Below are 17446 nucleotides of genomic sequence, written 5' to 3'. Positions count from 1 at the left end.
ACAAGCCACATTTCAAGGGCTCAAGAGCCACATGGGCTACTAGCTACTGCAGGAAGGTGCCTTCTAGGCACTAAATGATTGCAGAGCAAATAGAGGAGGCGGGTAACATGCTGGGTTAAGAGTATGGGCTTGAAATGTGTTCGTTATGCATCGGAAGATTGGAGACTGACGAAAATTAGGCTTGGGGTGGATTAATGATTGTGCATTGAGTATTGACTCCCCTATACAGAAATTTATTGTTGTTAACAACTATTTGATCAATAAATATGAGAGATGCCCTCACAAAAAAAAATATATATATATATATATATATATAAACACACTTCCAATTGTAAAATAAATAAGTAACCGGGATGTAATGTATAGCATAAGGAATATAGTCAAGATATTGTAACAACTTGGTATGGTGATAGCTGGTACCTAGAATTATCATGTATATAAATGTTGAATCACTGTGTTGTACACCTGAAACTAATGCAATGTAATACTGTTGTCAACTACCCTTCAATAAAAAAAAAAAAAAGAGTATGGGCTTGAGAGTCCGGAGAGACCTGCGTCTCTGCCTTCAATCTGTGTAAACCTGGGGGAGTCACTGTAAGTCCTCTGTGCCTCAGTTCCCTTCCGCGTGAAATGGCTCCTTCCTGCTAGGACTTAATACACACCAACCTGCAAAATCACGCCTGAGGCATGGTTGCTACTCCAGGGCAATCGCTGGGGTGACTCACACAGAGGTTGAGCACCCCTATAAGGCTCTGAAAAGAAGTGGCTCCAGGGCCTGCTGCTGTCTGACATTTCCGTGCAGCTGTGGGTGGCCCCAGGCTCTGATGCCTGTGGGGGGTCTAGGTATCACTACCATATCAGAGATTAAAGACTGGTTGGGCCAAAGCTCTTTAAAAAGGCTTCTAAGTAACTCCTAGGGAGCGTATCTCCCACATTCCTTGATACACAAGTCTCCCAGTTCACACACCACTGCACGGAGAATGAGTTTACACACCATTGATACACCACAGCCTGCTGTGCAAACCCTTTCTCGCCCTGATGTCCATGTTCCTGTCACCATGGGCATCAACGGTCTCAGGGTCACGCTGTACTCTGATGACAGGTGGAAGTCCCCAGGAACCCTCCCCAGCCAGAGGCCACCTTGCTGTGGCACTCGGGCCCAGTTCAGATATTCTGATGCCGTAAATTCAGCTCTTGCTGTGACTTTATAATCCCCTAAATGAATTAAAAGTCTAATATCTTTCTCTACAGCCTTAAGATAACTTCTTAAAATTATCTCACAAGTTTATTCTTAACTGTCCTTACACTTAAAATAAATTCATGCACTCCCAACCCTCATTTAAGTTGCACTTTGAACATCTTCTTTCCAGGCGCTGCCCAGAGACAGTTTTTCCTTGATTCCCATCCTGGGAAGAACACAGGACTGGGAACTAAGTGGCCTGTGCTCAAGGCCCACTTTTCCATTTACCCTAGCTCCAACACTATGAATCCCTCTAAAATTCTGAGCCTTGGTCCTCTTACCCATAAAGAAAGGGACTGGAACAGAGGTTCTCTCGAAAGTTCCTTCCAGTATTAAAAATCTATGAATTCTTATATTTTATAAGGTAAAAGTAAACAACACTGAAAAATGGAGTCCTAAGATTCAAAGGGGCAAAACCCAACAGAGCCTCCCTTCTTGGCCACTGTCACTCTTAGGGTATCAAAGAAATAACCAAACAGTAGGCAGGGTGGGCTGGTGCAAGGACACCGAGTAACTCCGATGGAGAGAGACCGACAGGAAAGAAATGGGCTATGGCTGATGTTAAACAGTATCAAGGGAGGTGCAGTGCATGCTTCTCCATTATTCATTGTGAAGTTTTTATTTTCGACCTGTTAAAACAGATAGTTTCTAAAAACCATTTCTGTTCTCTCTAATCTTTCACAGTTGAAAAGCATCAAGTATAATGATTAGGAAATTGGTTTAAAAGAAAAATATAGTGCATAATCAAAACTGGAAAACCCTTGTATTCCTCACAAGGTGCAGAAGAGGAACTCTGGGGAATTGTGGAGGCATGTCTCCTATTTTTCTTGCCTCAGGAGCCTATGGTCAGACAGGGCTGAATCTGGCATAACCAACTTCTTCTATGCCTGTCTCTGTCCTACTGTCCTCTAGCTTTGTCTTTATGTGCACACATGTGCAAAAGAACACAACTGCATTCTTAGGTAATTCAGGGCTTGCTTTGTAACTGTTTCACCCATAAACCAAGAGAACACACTCCCAACATAAAGCACACTGGCTTTTAGTTGAACGTTGTGTTCCTAGATACCAACTAGAAATAAAAACAACAGCGTCCCTTTCCGTTGGCATAGGCAAGTGGCTTTGAGTAATAAGCCCTAAATAAGCCTTTTCTAGTCCATTTCTCTGCACCTGCATCTTGGAAAAACTCTATACTATACTCTCTGCCATGCTTTTCTGTGGAGTTATCCTGTGACAGTATAAATGAAACATTTGCAATGAAATAAGACAGCCATGTATGAAAAAAGTGTCTTCAAATTAAGAAAATGAAAAGACAAGCAACTATCTGGGAGAAAATATTTGTGAACCACATTTCTGATAAAAGGCTTATATCTAGAATATATAAAGTACTCTCAAACCTCAATAAGAATTAGACAAACATCCCATTCATCTTACTAGGCAAAAGATTTGAACACACACACTTCATCCAAGACAATACATGGATGGCAAACACATAAAGAGATACTCAACATCGTTAGTCAAGGGAAATACAAATTAAAACTATGATGAGATACCACCACACCCCTATTAGAGGGGCTGAAATTAAAAAATAAACACAAATGAACAAAATATTGGCAATATCAAGTGCTGGCAGAGATGCAGTGGAGCTAGAGTGTTAAGCCCTGCTGATAGGACTGCAGAATGGTACAGCCACTTGGAAATGTAGATGACCAGTTTCCTATAAAGTTATCATATAACCCAGCAATCTCACTTCAAGGTATTAACCCAACTGAAATGAAAACTTACATTCACCCAGAAATCTGTAAGCAAATGTTTAGGCAAAAGTGGTTTTATTTGTAATTGCCAAAAATTGTGTCCCTCAGATGGGTAATAGATACATAGACTGTATAATAGGTACACCCATGCAATGGAACGCTCCTTGGCAATAAAAATGAATGAATTACTGGTACTGCCAACACTGCGGATGAAGGTCAAATGCACTATGCTTAACAATTCTATCGACAGAGCATCCTGGAAAAGGCCACACTATAGACACAGAAATAGGGGTTGACTACCAAGCACACCAGGAATTATTCTTTGTCTTGATTATGATATTGGTTACATGACTGTATGCATTTGCCAAAACTTGCAGAATTGTACACTAGAAAGGATAACTTTTACTGCATGTAAATTGTACCTTAATATGAAAATGGAAAGAAAACACTAAAAAGTATTAGCAGAAAATAAAAAGTTTCACACAAATAAATAAATAAAATAAAATCTTAGCAGAAAAATTCCATCGTCAATCACAACAACTTGCACTTTTCCACACACCACAGGCCAACTCTAAAAATAAAACTACTGCTGCATGAGAGATGTGGATCAATAAAAAAGCAAGAATTTTGCCAACATTTGCCCCTCTTGATTTTGCTCCTTCTCAAAGCCCACTTTCCACTTACACACAAACATCCTATGTTTTTTGTGCACCTTTTTGTGAAAGTGAGACTTCACATTTATTAATGATTTTCAGTTGTGCAGAAAGTCCATGCAGAAGACTGGTCCAGACGTACGCAGACTTTGGTCACTCATAAATGGATACAATAATAATTTGTAATCATCTGATTATCATAAAGAACTTAACTTTGATAGATACAATGTTTAAAAATGTAAACCTCAACTGCATGATAAAAGAGCACTTTATCAAATGAGTAGGTATCCCCTGATATGAAGAAAAACAAGAGATTCTACAATGCCTTATTTTAAAAAGACAGCCCACTTAGGTAATAGGTGTGAGGGCCTTCAGATTAGCCCCAAACACCTCCTGCCTCTGTCAGCCTGCACGTTTGAGCCTGGTCTTCTGCCATTTCTTACGCCTCTCTTTCAGAGGGGACGTGCATCTTCACCTGTCTCTAAGGGTTTCTGGGAAGATGAACAAATTAGCAGGTATCTGTGATCTGACACTATTTCCTCAGCGGGGAATGGGTTTTTGAAGCAAACTGATATGGACAATCAAGATTTCATGACAGCGAGAGGGAAAGGCCCTGATTTGGAGATGAAGGTAAAGCAGCCAACCCTCAGGCTATCTCTGGATCCAGAAGCTTACCAACAGGGCTCCTGGGAGGAGGCAGGGGAACACATCACATACCAAGGAGCCCTAATTTCAGGTCCAAACCTAACATGCCACTTTACATTCCCAACTACAAACTGTCCCTTTGGGGCTTCAAACCACAGGTAAATGAAGTCCCTGAGTAATAGATAAGGAGCCTCAGTAAATACTGTAAAAATTGAGGATCCTTCTATTGGTAGGTTAAAAAAAAAAAAGGGTTATCAAGTTACTCCACACAAAGGGTCAAAAAACAAGCTAACCACACTGCCTTTGTGCTCAGTGAAATGGCTCTGATAAGTGGCTCATTCCCAGTAGCTTTGTTCTTGGTACCTGGGTTTGGAGACTGACCCTGCTCTTTCAAACTGTTGCAAATGTAGCCTGACCTCATGATGACAAAGGTGAAACAGAGTAGAAGAAGTAGAAAGAAAAATAGGGCCATGTGGAGCAAAATGAACACTGGAATGAAAGCAGCGGATTTAACAATGGCAATGACAACAAAGTGAAAATTTCTTAAGAGACATAACCAGGTGCAATGGGTGGACCTAGGTTAGATCACAGTCTGAACAAATGGACTATAAAATGCATTTGGGGGACAATTAAGAAAATGCTAATATCGGTCTGGTTTAGGTGATATGGAACAATCATGTGATTTTGCTCATGATACTAAATACTACTGCCATTACATAAGAAAATATTCTCATTTTTCATAGATGTATATTAGAGTATTTATACAGGAAATGTCATGATACCTGAGTTCACCTTAAAATACCCCAGCAAAAAGTAAAAATGAGAAGCAAATGTGGAAAACTCTTTGTCAGCATTAACTGTGGACAGTGTGTTTATGGTGACTCATTTTACCACTGCCTCTACTTTTATGTGTGCTTGAAGATGTTCCTAATAAAATGCCTTTTAAAAAACAAGATGAAAAGTAAAATAAATAAATAAGTGAATAAATGAGAACAAATGAAAGAAAAAACAGTTCCTATATTAGGAGTTTCTTTTTTAGTACCCTATAATAATTTTATTGGAATACCACACTATTAATACCAATGTTTAAAAAAAGAAAAGCAATATTTTTACATAAATTCCACAAAGAAGATAAAGCTGAGGAAATAAGCTCGAGAACTCGGTTATGTAAAACAATAATTTTCTAATAATTTATGAAGGATTTTAGTGGTCATTGCTTTGATGGGCTTTGTTAGACATAAAGTCACTGATGAATACAGAAAAGAGAAAAAGGTATGGAGATTGATGAGGAACAACAAGGGGCAAGTGAAGGGAAATTCAGCCAAAACAATAAACTCCAAATGGCAGAGGCTGTCTTTGAAGGCTGAAACCAGACCCGTGTTCGGTGCCCACTGAGTCCCTTACACACTGCTGACAAGTTCACTCCCCTGAGTTTGGTTTTCTCACTTGTAAAATGGGAGTAATGGCAGGAAATGAAACGACCTACCATGCGCTTTCACATTGCTCAGGACATGGCCCCTTAGATGTTGCCTGTTCTTAGGTTCACAGGGTACAAGTCTGAAGGGAAAGGACTTAGGATATGGAAAGCGTGGGAAAATGGAAGCAGGCTGGCTTCTCGCAGAAGTCAGCCAACAGCCCCCGACCAGCTTGGGCCCAGGCAGGACTGTGAAATCAGCCAGAGCTTCTGTCACTGCCTGGAACCCTCAAGCTGTCCCATAGTTGTTTATAATTGTTTACTTAAATCCCCCCTCAGAGGTCTGCACCTTAGTTCTGTCTCTCACTCCATTTGGGCCCAACTCTCAGAGCAGCTAATCTAATCAACTAATCTATGCTAAATTATTAATGGAATCTGAGAGGTTAATGAGTAACAAGTATATACTCCCGGAGAAGCATGCTGGAGACACAAGGCCTTGGTGAGTCATTAGAGTCAGTGGTGGGAATTCCAAGCACCAAGCAGCCCTCCTCAAACCAAATCCTAGGAAGGCACTTTAGAAAGCCTGCCAGCAAAAGTAATTCATATGGGAATGCAGTCAAATCAAGGAAAGGGCAGCCTACACAATCCTCTAAGGAGAAGACCAGGACAAAAGGTTGTAGAAATTGATACATTTAGGAGCCTTGTGACCTTGGGAAAGCCAACTGCATGGACTTCTCTGGGTCTCTGTTTTTTCCATCTGTAAAACAGAGGCTGAGGTAAGGATTAAAATACATAATCCAGGTAAAGCACTTGGAACAATGCCTGCTACAAAATACATACTAAACAAATATTGGCCATTGTTCGTATCATTTAGGGATTGGATTACATGAAAGTTGAAGATGCTCTGAAAACTTAAATTAAAAAAGGATTTTCTAAATGGCCTCTTTCAGTTGTGTTTTCAGTATAGTTTGGTCCACAGTGCAGCATGCTGGAATCAGATCTAGGTTCAAGTGTCAGGCCCATGTTCTACTAGCTATGTGACTTTGGACAAATTGCTCGGCCTCTCTGAGCTGTAACTTTCTCAACTGTAAAATAAAGGTAATAATAACTACCCTATAGTGTTAATGAACAGACTACATATGATAATATTTGTGAAGTGTGTACCACAGTGACTCAAAATGCATATAATAAGAACCTAAGAAATGATGTCATCTTGTATTTCCAAACTTTATGGTCCCCCCTTTGGGAGCCCAACCAAGAAATGACAGTACATTCTAGTGGGGGCGATGGACAGAGTCCCTAGTGCCCAACGAATACTAAGCCATGGGAATCCAATGATCAGTCCAACAGGCAAAAGGCAATTTAGCTGGGTTGAGACAGAGCTCAGTTTTGACCATACCCAGGGTCCATAAGAAGTAGCCCCAAGGCAGGAATTTTCTCTGTCTGGTAATTGAGACTGTTTCATTCCCCAAAAAGTGGGGATCCTGGCTTGGCCATTGGACCTAGGTGCCATGGGGCTACAAAATAACTACATGCCACCATCCCATTTCTTTTTAACTGCATTTTCTGATTATAAAACGATTACAGAATCAAGGCAAAATGTAAGAATAGAAAATAAAAAGATAAAGATTGCATATGTTTCTGCCAACCAGAAATAGTCCCTATTAAATTAATATTTTATGCATAATGCTTCAGATTTGTTCTTTGTATATATTATCATTTTTAAAAAAATGAGATCATATCACGCATACTGGTTCATTGCTTGCTTGTTCAGTTAATATATATATATATTTCTCTGTTTGTTAACAGAAATCTCTGCCATCATTTTTAATGGCTACACAGGAATCCAACAGATGCACACCTTGTAAGTTATTGATCTGTCCTCCTACTGAGGGGTGCTTAGGCTGTTTCCAGCCCTTTGCTATAATAGCACCATACTGAGTATTCTCACATAAAGACCTTTACACAACTGTCCAATTATTGCTTGGACAACAAATGTACAATTCTCAAATACCTTAAGAAGCAAAAAAAAAAAAGCTGGTCTTGCTGAGATGGGAGGGCGAGAGAGTCCTTTTAGCAACAGAAAAACACTGTGTTTTAGGCCCAGGCAAATAAAATAACCTTCTGTTGGCTTTATCCCATTTTTCTCTCCTTCACCTACCAGGAGCATGTCTACCTCACTGATAAGAACAACTAAATCCTCTTGTGCAAAATTCAGAGTCAAACAGAGAGCGTCTGCAAGACAGAACGTGGGGTTTCTTTCATCTGACAGTGCGATGTGAAGGGTCAGCAGGGTGGCTTACCAAAGCAGCAAGCTCTGGAACAGCTCCCATGAGCCTGCCACTGGGCCCCCCTCATGTGCAAGGCGAGCAAGCAGTCTGCACAGTGGACTATACTGAGGACCCAGCATGTGGGGAACACTGTAGTCACATGGGCAGGCTACACGAAAGAAAAGACACCCCACACCCCATCCCAAATCATGAGGAACATACAAACAGGATGAAAATTACAAATGAATGCAAATACACCCAAGTGGCCAAAATGACACATAAGTATAACCAATGACAGTGACACAGAGACATTCTAGGAAGGGCAGCCACTGGCCCAAGAGAAACTGGCAAGAAACCCTATTTGACAATGCCACACTAGGTACCAAGCAAGAAAACAAGTGGACAGATAGGGCTCTCAGCCCTGCCACTTAGTGGCAGGGTGACCTTGGACAAGTCCCATAGGCCCTTTATGACCAAGTTACCAAAAGCTTTAAGCTGAATGACAGGAACCCGATTGATTAGCTTTGGGTTTTAGTATTTTGACTTTTCCTTCTGTTGCTATGGTGTTTTAATTTCTATTTTCATGATTAAAAAAAAAAATCTACCTTTCAGTAATTGTCTACCAGCTGCTAAACACTGTCCTGGGAGCTTTCATTATTTCATACTCATTTAGTCTGACAACACCCTTGGAAAGTATATGTTGTTCTTACTTTATGCTGTAAATGTGCTTGAGGTCACACAGCTAACTGGAATAAAGATGGTTCCTGGTTTTACCCTCATGGCACAGAGGAGTTAGCAAATATGTGATGGCTGCATAAATGCGCACATGAATGAATTAATTAAGTTGTAGACTCCTTCCTAAATCCATGAAATTTTTACTATATAAGATTCCTACAGGGGAACCCTCCTACACTATTGGTGGGAATGTAAATTAGTTCAACCATTGTGGAAAGCAATATGGAGGTTCTTTAAAAAACTGAAAATAGAAACACCATTTGACCCAGGAATTCTACTCCTAGGAATTTACCTGAAGAAAACAAGATCACAGATTCAAAAAGACATATGCACCCTTGTTTATCACAGCGCTATTTACAATAGCCAAGAAATGGAAGCAACCTAGGTGTCTATCAGTAGATGAATGGATAAAGAAGATGTGGTACATACACACAATGGAGTATTATTCAGCCATAAGAAGAAAAAAATACTACCATTTGCAACAATATGGAAGGAACTAGAGGGTATTATGCTCAGTGAAATAAGCCAGGTGGAGAAAGACAAGTACCAAATGACTTCAGTTATTTGTGGAGTATAACAAAAAGCAAAACTGAAGGGAACAAAATAGCAGCAGACTCACAGACTCCAAGAAGGGACTAGAGGTTACCAAAGGGAAAGGGACTGGGGAGGGAGGGAGAAGGGGATTAAGGGGTATTGTGATTAGCACACATAATGTAGGGGGGGCATGGGGAAGGCAGCATAGCACAGAGAAGACAAGTAGTGACCCTACAGCATCTTACTATGCTGATAGACAGTGACTGCAATGGGGTATGTGGGAGGGTCTTGATAATATGGGTGAATGTAGTAACCACAATGTTGCTCATGTGAAACCTTCATAAGATTGCATATCAATACCTTAATAAAAAAAAATTCCTACAGCCACTATGTAAAGCAGTATGGAGGTTCCTCAAAAAACTAAAAATAGCAATACAGTATGACCCAATAACTCCACTTCTAGGAATTTACCCTAAGAAAACAAAATCCCTGATTCAGAAAAGCATATGCACCCCTATATTTATCACAGCACTATTTACAATAGCCAAGATATGGAAGCAATCTAAGTGTCCATCAGTGGATGAATGGATAAAGATGTGGCACATATACACAGTGGAATATTATTCAGCCATAAAAAAGAAAGAAATCCTACCCTTTGTGACAACATGGATGGACTTAAAGGGTATTATGCTAAAAGAAATAAGCCAGGCAGAGAAAAACATATTACCATATGATATGATTTATATGTGGAATCTAAAAACAAAAGCAAACAGCAATGGATTCACAGACACTGAGGAAGACCTGGTGGTTATCATGGGAGGTGAGGGGTATTAGGGTGGGCGGGTGAAATAGGTGAAGGGGATAAAGAGGCATAAAATCTGAATCATAATATAAATTAGTCAGGGAGAGGAAAGTACAGCATGAAGAATGTAGTCAATAGTTCTGTAACATCTTTCTATGTTGACAGGTATTAACTACACTAGATAGGATAAGGATTTAGTAATGTTGTAACTGATGTATTACTTTGCTATATACTTGAAACCAATATAATATTGTATACCAACTATACTTCAATAACATATTTTTCTAAAAAAAGATTACACATGTCTTGTTAATACATCATCTCAGAATCTTTTTTTTGAAAATTAGACATACATCCAGACTCAGAAATGAGCAAGAGTTATATTTCAGCTGTGGGCAGTTTACCAGCCCCAGTGTCCTATCTTGAACCAACTCCCACAATCCAGTGACGACAGGGTTACCCCAGCTCAGCAAGGGGTTTCCCCTGGCCTGCTCCAAGCCTTGGGCTATCTTCAGTTCTGATGGGCTGGTGCCGACTCTATAGGGTATCACTCCTAGAAATAAGTAATTTGACATCCCAGGACTACAGTTTGCTCATCTGTACAGAATTAGTATGATGGCCTAGCCGTAAGTACTAAGGTTCCCTCCAGAAAATATTCCATCAACCTGTGAGAAGACAGAGAAAGCAAGGATAGAGAAAGCCAAATGCAGGACCAAGCAAGCAACAAGCTATGGCAGTGGCTATTTCTTAAATCCGACTTAAGCAGGGACCCTCACATTTAGCTGCATTTGTATCACCTGGAGCACTTAGCAAACCCACTGATCTTGTTTCATTTCACTTGCCTGGGAGGGGGGTTGATTGGTTGTGTTTTAAAGAATCTGCATTTGTATGAGGCTCCCAGGGTATTTCTGAAGCTTGCTCTGGTTACCAGCCGCTACTGTGAGGGGGATATGCAGGAAGCTGAATGGATTGTTTGCAGAGAGGGAATTCCTGTCTGGCCAGAGGGACTTCTCCCTCCACTCCCACCCCCAGCCCCCACCTACTTTCACTCCCTGTGCAAAGGCTACCTGGTTTCGGAGGTTTCCGTGACCTGCTGGTCCGTCCCTCCAATGGCTGCTGGTGAATTGTGCCATATTCCAAAGTTCTTTCCAACTGTTCTGAGCCTCCTGCATCTGAATTCAAAGAAGGGGTGCAGAAGCAGCTGGAAGAGAGAAACCAGAGTGGCGTAGTCCAGCAGCAACCTTCGGAAGAGCCGATCAAAACTGCTGGGCCCCTGAGCATCACTCAGGGTGAAGGAAGAGCCTGCCGCATCACTGATCACTGGCGAGCAAAAACCAGAAGGAAGACTAGAAGGTGGCATTGCTGATTTGGAAGGTGACACCAAAAGGCCATGATAGCAATGATGATCAAACCCAAATAAGCTTTTTTGAAAAAATAAGGCATCTTCCATTGTCTACGATCTCCACCTTTTCAGATTCCCTAATCTTTGTGTTTTTAACAGAACTTGACAATGATTTGTCCTCTAGCCCAGAAAATCAAATGTCCATTGACTTGGATAATTAATTTAAAAAGTTAGCCTTGAGGACTTTTTGAATGATAGTATTAAGTAAGACTTCTCTCTCTCTGTCACACCCTAATCCCCACACACATACACATCACACCTGCACAGAGAAATGGGTCACAGTGTAAGACATGGACCATCATTACGGTCTAACTGAGATCTTGAGCAGGCTGTTTCACCTCTGAAAGCCCAGCTCCTTTTCCAGACACAACAGAGGTAAGAATGGTACCCGCCTCACCAAGCTGAGGTAAAGATTAAGTAAAGTGGTATAGGTAAAGTGCTTTGCACAACGCCATTAGAGAACGGGGCCATAATAAATGGTAGACTTAAAAAAAAAAAAACAACTGGTTCGCTGCTGCCACTTAAGGGCACAAAGAGCCACTGTTCAATAAATGGATCAATGAAAACACTATTTGAGTATCTTTGAACATAGTAAGATAGAAGGGGAGGAATCACATATTTCCTATTGCATGCTGTTTATGTTTATGCACATGTATAAAATATGCATTTGTTAATTCAGATTTGGGAAGACAAGAAGTAAAGGTCAATGTTCTTACTAGCATGGTCCAAAGAAATGTGATAAATGTTTTGTCATTAAACTTGCTGGGACTATTGCTTCTGAGTATAATTACTCATTTCTCAGCCTGCCACCCCAACCTCTTGGCTCCTTAGAGAGTATAATTGATAGAACATGTCAGTTATATTCTATCTAACCTTGGTGGTTACAAAATAGGACTAGATGGGATAAAGTGGAAGAGAATGCTGCTATGCCCTATGACTCGGCTACTCTAAGTTATCAGCAGTCAATATTATCTTTTATTAAAGGATTCAGTTTAGAAATAATTCCAGGAGGAAATAAGCAACACACTCCGTCACAGTGAAAGAACCTGATACACATATAAGATGAAACAAGTGATTATTTGGGAAAGACTTTAGGAAACCCCCTGTTGGTCATGAATTTTGGGCTTACTTGAAGATGCTAGAAAGACCATGAGAAGTTATGTAATTTGGAAGCAAATTAAAAAAAAAGAAAAAGAAAAGGGAGAAGGATAAGTGTTAGAAATAGAAAGCCCAAGAATTCTTTTTTTTAAAAAGTACAAGTATCCTAAAACACAGTACTAAATTGAGGGACAATTTCTCACAATAAGCTATCTTTCATCGAAGAGAAAGTAACCAGGCTTCAAAGACAGGGAAGTGTCGCTTCAATACTGCCGATGAGCGCAAGCTTTCCTCAAGTATCCAGAATGACATAAATAACCCCGACAATTGCCAAACATGTCAGCACGAAGCCTCCAAGAATCTGTCCAGGATGGAAGAGAATCTAGTGGTGGGCACATACTTCGATTGAAACATAGCAGTGGTGTAACTTATAGTTCCATTCCTGTATTTTCTGAAGCCAGAGAACATTAGCTAAACTGAAGTTGATAGGAAAAACTCCAATAAACACATAGAAGTTTTTGTGAGTTCCACTTGTAAGACTGTTTTCATAATCCTAAAATGTTAAAAAAAATTTTTAAATCTCCAATGAATAGAAAACACAATGACATTCAGAGAATATAAACAATTACTTGATTGAGAATACAGTTACAATAACCTCAAGACATTACTAAAGCTTCATCCTAAACATTAAGCTTCTAAGAGGCAGCTCTGCCCTTAGTGAGCTTGGAGTCACTACTGTTTGAATTCAAATCCTTGCTTTGTCACTTATTAGCTGTGCAACCTTGGACAAGTTACTAAAGTTCTCTTCGACTTCCACATCTGTGCAATGGGAATATACCTATGTCACTTGAAGATAAAATACAGTGTAAATGGTGGCACTCTGTAGCCTGTGAAAGAGCTACATCTTTGCAGTACGGCAATTAACGCATCCTACAGAGCTGGGATCTCTGCTTAAGCAAGAAGCAAGTACCTGAGGTGTCACATGCATGCCTTCTGGTTGAGGGCTCTCTTGGGGGGGTGCTGCGCCTATAGATAATGTGGGGTTTATTTTGTTCCTCTTCATCTTCTTCCTCATCGATGGACAGTAGTGGTTCAATAAAATAATCCCCATCATGGGACCGGAATGTGCCCAGCTGCAAATGAAAAAAGATGAGAGGTTGATTTAATACAACAGCGATTGTGAGGAAAAAAATCAGTGGAACACTGCCAAGTGGAGGGGGTGCCATTTTACCCAACCCCTTTCCCGTGAGGGCTGCTCAAACTGAAAATGCTGCCCACGTATTCTGAGAAGCAGTTTATTTTCACTCTCTGCCATGTCAGTAGCTTATCCTTGATTTGACTCTAGTTTACTGTACCCGCTATCCAAGTCTCTAAGAGATACTTCCTGGTGCTTATGTTCTAATCACATTAACTCACACAGGCTGTTGAAAATGAGCTTCTGTGTGTTAAGACAGCCTGGAAACTTAGGGGTAAGTGTAAACTCCAGAGGAAAAGCTGACCCTGGGAAGCCTTGTGATTAATGCAAATTCAGGGAGTGGAGCATATGCTGACAAAGCACCTAGCATTGTGCCACCTGGGACACTGGCACATGAGTCTCTTACCCTACTTCTTTTTGCAGTGGGGAGTGGTATGGCACAAGGCTCTGGAGTCAGCTGCCCCGGGTTCCAGCAGACCCACTTACCCACCCACTTTGGGCAAGTTCCTGAACTGCTCTGAGCTGCAGCTTCCTTGTTTGTCAATTGGGGATAAAAATCCTTACTGTGCAGATTAAATGAGATAATGCATGTAAACTGTTTAGAACACATTAGTGTCTTTTGGTGTGGCCCTATTAGCCTCTAACCACCAGAATACAATTTGCGTTTGCCAATCATTCTAAGCACCTTGAAAGCGGTAATTCTTTCCCCTCCCCTTTCCACATACCTACAAGTTTTGCAGGTGATAAATGATGCCTCAAGGTTGAACTACCCAAACCAAACATTACAAGAACACAAAAAATTGCTCATGCCATGCTAGGGTCAGTGTTTAAAGAAAGAGATCAAGCTCTTCTCTTTAAAGGGGCGGGGGGGAGAGGGGGAAGCAGAGCCCTTTTATCCCCTGAAGACAAGGTAAGTGACCCCCCCTTGAGAGTCAGTGGCAGCGTTGGCATCATCCAGGAGTTTGTTAGAAATCCAAACCATCCCACTCCAGCACAGATCTGGTCTAGTGAATGCAAATCTCTGTGGGGAGAGCCCAGAAATTGGAATTTTAATGAGCACTGCAGGGCATTCATATGCTTGATTTTTTACTCTTATTCTGAAGTTTGCCAAACCTTAGATTAAGATACCGGGATTCCCAAACTCAGTGAAGAGTCAAAAGTGCCCGTAAAGTTTTCATAAAAATTTAGATTTGAGGCATTATCCCATATCTACAGATTTGCAATTTCCAGGAGTGAGATCTGGAACCTGTGTTTTTAAATAAGCTCTGCATGTGATTCCTAAGCCACTGGCTTATAGAGTGGGCAACTCTGATGTGGTCAGACTAAGAGACAGAGTGGTCAGTTTGCCGAGAAGTGATTTGACGATCTTATCTCACCCAATGGACCTCTCTTCGTCTTTAATCCACAACTCTGGTGTTCCCTGAGCAAAGAGCAGGAAGATTACAACAACATGCAAAGCCTAGTAGGGATGGGAAGGAACCTGGAAGCTCAGCTGGTGAAGACCTAGCATCTTTGATAAGCAAAAGGGAAACCAAGACCCAGAGAACGAAGCGACTTGCCCACAGTTCCCCTTCAGGGACACACAAGCAGCTGATCAGTCCCAGTGCTAAACCTGTAACTCAGGTATTCTGACTTTAATCCTGTGCCTTTTAAAAAAAGACCTTTGAAATTATCTTTAGGGACACAGATTCAGTCTCTGACCCAGGATGCACAGCATGGGTCAGGAAGACTGGGTGGGACCCTGACTTTGTCACCGATTAGCTGTGAGACTTTGAGCAAGTTTCCAACTCTCAAAGCCTCAGTACCCTCTTCTGTCAGATGGGTTGTTTTGAGGGTGAGAGTGCTCTGAGTAGCAGAATAATTTATACATAAAAGTACTTATTACAGTGTCAGGCACGTAAGAGTTCAATAAATGGTATTTATGCAATGCCAAATTAACTTTGTTGACACAAAACAGTTGCTCGTTCAAAGAGTAAACCCTTTCTCAGTTAAGGTGAGTAACTAGTTAACTCAGTTAAGGTGAGCACCGAGTAACTAGAATATACAAGGCTCTAATATGGGAGAGAAATGAATGAATGCTGACCCTGCTACCAAGGAGAAAGGACTAGAATATGTGACCGAGACCTGTAATACAAGGGAGAGCATATGAAGCGCCATAGAGAGATGCCGATAATTATCTATGAAGGTGGAAAGGGAGTGATGACAGCAGTCTGAAGGACTAGGAAGAGACTTCTGGGGAAGAAGAGACATAAGATACCATTTAAAAGAAGGGTATTATTTGAGCATGTGGAGCTGGGTGAGATGACCAAGTAAACCCAAAGGCAGTGAGGTAGGGCAAGGACGGAAAGGAAATTCAGAGAGAGGGACAAAAGCAGGTAGCCTGAGTTACAGGATCTGTGGAGGAAAGCTTAAGAGACAGAGTGGACATGTAGATGTGAATGGGGTGAGAACAGAGACTGGAAATGGGCAGAACTGCCAGAAGGAGTGTACAGTTGTTCAGTAGGCCACGAAGAGCTCTGTAAAGTGAGTGAACAGGGTAGGGATGTGATCTTGTGTCTAGTCATGACTAATCTGGGCGTGATGGGTGGCAGGGATCAGAGGGAACACCCGAAGTAGCCAGAGGAGGTATTTCTGATGTCAGTCCGAGAGGGGGAGAGACATGAGGGCACTAGAATTAGGGTAGTGATGTTCGGCAGAAGTGAAAGGCCTGTTAGAGATGGAATTCAGAGAAACTGATAATGGACAGGTGGGGTGGGGTGGGGGAGGTGGGGTTCTCATGGCTCATTCAAAAGAATGAAAGATTTCTGGAAGATTTCCTGGGTTGGGCACTAGGAACACCATGGTATTACTGCTACAGACATGGTAAGAGAAAGTCTCAGGAAGAAAGATAAATTACCTAAGATAAAGGGAGAGGATTTTAAAGTCAGATCAATTGCTGAAGACAGAAACAGCCAGAATACATAGCTTTTTAAGATGTATGCTGGAACTTCCGCAACCGCACCCCTACCCCCAACCACCATAAGATTACAAATTAAATGCAATGTAAATGGATTTTGCACTGCCAAACGGGTTTAAGCAGTCTGTTCTATAGTCCTGGCCCTCAGTTCCCTAAGGGAATTACCAGTTGCAATTCCACGTGCGAGTCACCACCTAAAACTGTCAATTGAAATGAAGATCGTGCACAGTAAAATATTTATACAACTGCTAGGGCCACTCAGCGGGGTGTGGAGGCGGGCAGGGAGGAGGAGTAAAGGCTGTTTACAAACTTGACGCACGCACCCAGCCCTATCCTATCCGTAAGGTTCTGGAATTTGAGGGTCACAGTTTTGGGATCTGGAGTGCTCGGATGCCCAGCCTGGCTATAACCTTTTAAAGAACGGTAGGATTCCTGTGCTCTGCCCCCAGTTCTTGGGGCAGCGATGACTCACTGCAGCACCCCTTCCCCCTTGGCCAAACTGCGGTCTCCGCCCACCCCCAAACAATCTCAACTACGCATGGTGGCTCCGGGAGCTTTGCTGGGGGCTGAAAGAGCTCGTCTCCAGGAGGGTATCCCAGCTGACTAAACCTCCCCGCTCCCAGTCTTCAGGCTTCCTTCGCTCCCCACCCAACACCTCCATGGAGAGGTGGAGCTGGATGCGACATCCCGACGGGAACTACGGACCCGTGGGCAGAAGCGTGCAGAAGAGGCAGCCGAGTGTCTCGGGTAA

General features: G+C 41.7%; 2 protein-coding genes across 37 annotated transcripts in view; one reads left to right on the top strand and one right to left on the bottom strand.

The window, feature by feature from the left end:
* Nucleotides 1–17446, bottom strand: part of ADAMTS9 (ADAM metallopeptidase with thrombospondin type 1 motif 9) — a 156644-nt gene that overhangs the window by 136810 nt on the left and 2388 nt on the right. For 3 of the 8 annotated variants that reach the window (XM_057507807.1, XM_036877586.2, XM_036877589.2), the window contains exon 3: nucleotides 13515–13677. In XM_057507807.1, the coding sequence (XP_057363790.1) occupies nucleotides 13515–13677 (163 nt within the window). Of the gene's footprint in view, nucleotides 1–11111; nucleotides 11936–13514; nucleotides 13678–17446 lie in introns of those variants that run through there. The other 5 variants (XM_057507812.1, XM_057507815.1, XM_057507822.1 and 2 more) reach the window with 4 other exon arrangements.
* LOC118908344 (uncharacterized) overlaps nucleotides 16430–17446 on the top strand; it is a 290358-nt gene continuing 289341 nt past the window's right edge. For 8 of the 29 annotated variants that reach the window (XR_008999341.1, XR_008999342.1, XR_008999339.1 and 5 more), the window contains exons 1-2: nucleotides 16985–17118; nucleotides 17319–17442. Coding sequence is in view for 2 of the 29 variants with exons in the window: in XM_057507826.1 (XP_057363809.1) it covers nucleotides 17355–17442 (88 nt within the window). In the remaining 27 variants the exon portion in view is untranslated. The other 21 variants (XR_008999326.1, XR_008999330.1, XR_005023157.2 and 18 more) reach the window with 20 other exon arrangements.

Source organism: Manis pentadactyla, chromosome 1, assembly GCF_030020395.1.
Source record: "Manis pentadactyla isolate mManPen7 chromosome 1, mManPen7.hap1, whole genome shotgun sequence".
Taxonomy (NCBI): Eukaryota; Metazoa; Chordata; class Mammalia; order Pholidota; family Manidae; genus Manis; species Manis pentadactyla.
This window is presented reverse-complemented; position numbering and strand designations above follow the sequence as displayed.